The sequence below is a fragment of the Cibotium barometz genome, chromosome 45 (genome assembly GCF_041138505.1).
Source record: "Cibotium barometz isolate CiBa-2024 chromosome 45, ASM4113850v1, whole genome shotgun sequence".
NCBI classification, from domain to species: domain Eukaryota; kingdom Viridiplantae; phylum Streptophyta; class Polypodiopsida; order Cyatheales; family Cibotiaceae; genus Cibotium; species Cibotium barometz.
The window spans coordinates 32,935,013-32,938,946 of NC_141090.1; the positions used below are offsets into that span (position 1 = coordinate 32,935,013).

The window sequence follows — 3,934 nt, forward strand, 5'->3', positions numbered from 1 at the left end:
AGCCGTGATAAAAATTACGGTGCCTGACTTGACTTGACTGACTCGTGAGGCGAATTACGGTGCCTGACTTGACTTGACTGACTCGTGAGGCGCATTTTAAACGCTCGACTGACTTTGAAGGCGCCTGGCGTTGAATTTGGGCCCTCCCAGGCAGTGACTCGTGAGGCGCTAATATATAAACCCAACCCACTGCTGTATCTATCATCGTGCCTGTCGCTAATTAATTATACCAACCAACTTATCAACAAATACATTGCTGCAGCCTGCTGGTCATCAGCGTTAGACGTATGGCGCAGCTAGTGTGGGCCCCATTGTGCGCAGTATCAGGTACTTGTTGATGATGATGTCAATCTTATGTGTAATGCAAGCCTGTAGGTTTTTTAATCGGTTGTTGGCTTAATTAATGTTGCATTATGTGGTTATCTTAATATCGCTAGTTTACTGCTCTGTGCGTGGCTAATTCGATTACTGTCAATGGCATCAGCTTAATTAAGATGTGCGTGGCTAATTCGATTACTGTCAATGGCATCAGCTTAATTAAGATTATATTTTGCTGCAGGTTGCAGCGCCACCACTTTCAATGTTGTGAATCAGTGCTCCTACACCGTGTGGCCGGCGTCGTGGTCGACGGCGTCTGGTGGTGGCGGCTCGGAGCTGGCTCCGGGTGGCACGTGGGGGCTCACGGTAGGCGCTGGCTGGTCCGGACGAGTGTGGGGGCGAACGGGCTGCAGTGAATCCGGCACCAGCTGCGCTTCGGGAGACTGTGGGGGCTTGGTGTGCACCGGCAGCGGGCAGCCGGCCACGCTATTCGAGATTACTGTGGACGGCGGAAACAACCTGGACTACTATGATATCTCCATCATCGACGCCTTCAACCTGCCCATGAGCGTTACGCCCTCCACTGGCGGTTGCACCTCGCTCTCCTGCGCCGATGCCAGCTGCCCCCAGCCCCCCATCTACCGCGTCCCCGACTGCTCCGGCTGCACCCAGGGTTGTGCCTACGGTGGCTCCTACACCATCACCCTCTGCTAAAACACAACCACCGCATCAAAATAAATAAAACTATCCAAGCATCTATCATAAAACTTCACCCAAGCAAGCATACACTTTAAAGCTTCACATATCATAGCTTTTCTTGTTAAGGTTAGGTTCTAGATATAATGTTTTGAATTCGGAAATAAAATAAAACAATTATGTTCTCAAAAGCCACAACAACTCAGGACTAATAGCGCTAAAGTTTGAAGACCCTTCCAAAAAAGGTTAGAGAAAAATTTATCCTAAAAAGAGAATCTGAGCTTTTTTGGGGAAAAAAAAGAACTTTTGGGTAGTATCTCTTCACACATAAACGGAAGTTTAACATGATCCCTTCAATGGAGCCCTCATCGTGGAAGGCTTTATGCCTCATTTATTTATATTGTAATCGTCATCTTCAATATGGGACCAAAATTTTGTTTCACATTAATTAGTTGGTAGAAGGGCTCCAAGGTAATTTGAGGTCAAAGTTGATTAATTTCTTTTGACAAGGGCTCCAACCTTTGGGGTGAAAGAAGGTGTAATTTTCTGGAGTTTTCGTGAAGGTTATTTTTTCTACGCGTGGCATATCGTGGAGATCTTGCCTTTTTTTCCCCTGTTCTGTCTCCCTCTCGCACATGGTATCCCCGAGACAACAGTGTCGAGTCTCTGTCTCTTTGGCACGCGCTTGCTTTGCCTCTCACATCCAGAAAGCATGCTCTGGCTCTCCGGATGGCACTCTCTCTCTCTCTCTCTCTCTCTCTCTCTCTCTCTCTCTCTCTCTCTCTCTCTCTCTCTCTCTCTCTCGCCCGAGCGATGGCTCTCCCTCTCTCTCTCTCTAGCGCCCGAGAGAGCTCGCCAAGAGGCCTTCCGTTCGACTATCTCTCGACTCTCTCTCCACCATCTCGTCTCTGCTCGACTCCACCGTCTCTCTCGTCTCGTCTCGTCTCGTGCAATGGAGGTTGGTGGGCAGACGTAAAAGGTTAAAACCTTAGTTTGAACCTTAATTTAAACCTATCCTCTTGCGTGTTCCTAAATACCTTCACCTATTCACTTATCCTCTTGTGTTTTTCTCTAATGCTTGCACTAAAAACAATGTCTTGGTGTACCTCTCTATTACATAGTGGTTCCAATTATTCCATCTTTATCATCAAGCCAAATAGTGATTTTGGTAGAGAAAGCAAGAAAATATCCACCTTGAAAGCATTCTTTGATAATTTTTAAATCTCTCCTGCACACATTTCTTTATTTTTTATTTTTTTATTTTTTTTTATTTTTTTGGCAAGAAACACCGGTTTATATACACTACCCACACAAAAAGCCTAATCATTTTGTAGAAAAGACATGCATAATTCTATGGTGAATTTTGGTCGAAGGGAAAAAAAAAGATTCTACAAAACAAAATAGCCAAGAAGCATTACAAGCAAAGTAGAAGTGGATGAAAATAAAAACACACGCCATATATGAAGAAGACATAATAAGAATTAGAAATATCCCAATTAGAACTTTTTGTGGAAGAAAAGATGATCTTGTAGAATTAGGAACATAGGACCCAAAATCGTTTCACCTTGCAATATCAAAAAATTTGAAGTAGCCTACTCTCTCGATCTAAGAAAAAGAGTCAATCTATACCCATTCAAACCCCAATGCTTAATTTGGATGCAAAGCCACCTATTATTTCGCACAAAAAAACATCAAAGCCTACCACCATTAGGCTTGTACTCAACAATATTTCCATGTTTATGCCCATTATACATTCTAAGAAAAATAATTAGGATACAATTAATTCAGTGTCACATGCCAAATTTTTGCTGCTAATGTACAATAGGACAACGTAACAAATCGAGATGCCCAAAATTATAAAGATGAGTTCAACAAATCAAAATGCACAAAATTATAAAGATGAGCTACATAGATAGATAGATCATATTTTTTTGAGAATTACACAAAAAAAAAGGACCAACTAAGAGTGGGAATCTAGTAGCAATCATAGGAAAATCACAAAGAGCAAACATTCAAAAAGTATCACTTATTTTACAATTCAATAGCATAATTAATAATCTGGCATGCACGTTTACTTATGCACACGCATGTTTCCATAGTTGCATATGCACGTTTCCACTTCTACTCACACGTGTTTTCACTTCTACGCGTGCATGTTCACACCTAACCATGCTCGTTTGGAGCTCTAAATGCATGTATGTCATTCTGCGTATGCATATCCCCAAGAATGGCCTCTGAACGTATGTGCTCACTGCATACATACATTTCCAAGTAATATCCCACAATTTCTTCTGCACCTAGCCAAACTCTTACTATTTTTTCCCTGCCTTCCCCCTACTTTCTAGCACTCAGTATTCTCATCATATAATTGCTGGTGCGGGGCATCCAAGACATCCTCTTACACAATACTACTCCTCACTCCCACCAAGAAGAGGAAGGCTATGAAACTCACCAAGCTCTTAGAGTATTATGGAGTTGCCACACCGACTTCTCCCTACTTTAACATATGTATACACACACCCCGCTTTCTCTCTCTCACTCTCTCCCTCCCTCTCTCTCTCTAACATCCACATACACATATATGTATACAAACACACACCTCTCTCTCTCTCTCTCTCACTATGGCATAGACGTAGAGGTTGAGATTTCCATAGCTCTCTCTCTCTCTCTCTCTCTCTTTGCTCCCCACCCATTTGCAAAGCTTGTTTTGTGTTGACAATAAAAGAGAATTAAGGATCCTAGATCTCCATAAAAGAGAGTTTACTTGGAGTGTCTTGAGGTGGAAACTCACATGACCCTTACATTCTCCTCTACTTTTATCTTTCAAGGCTTGTGTGTTTTGTCCCATGAACAATACATGACTAGGGGGTGGTCACATATGTGGACCATAGAGAACCACAACACATACACACACAAGGTT

At 42.7% G+C, this 3,934-nt stretch overlaps 1 protein-coding gene across 1 annotated transcript; it reads left to right on the top strand.

The window, feature by feature from the left end:
• The first annotated feature begins 214 nt into the window (after positions 1-214).
• On the top strand, positions 215-1,519 carry LOC147612669 (pathogenesis-related protein 1A/1B-like). The gene is made up of 2 exons (XM_086782835.1): positions 215-327; positions 560-1,519. The coding sequence occupies exons 1-2, from the start codon at positions 288-290 to the stop codon at positions 1,030-1,032; spliced, it is 513 nt and encodes a 170-aa protein (XP_086638961.1). The 5' UTR covers positions 215-287; the 3' UTR covers positions 1,033-1,519.
• Positions 1,520-3,934: the final 2,415 nt, after the last annotated feature.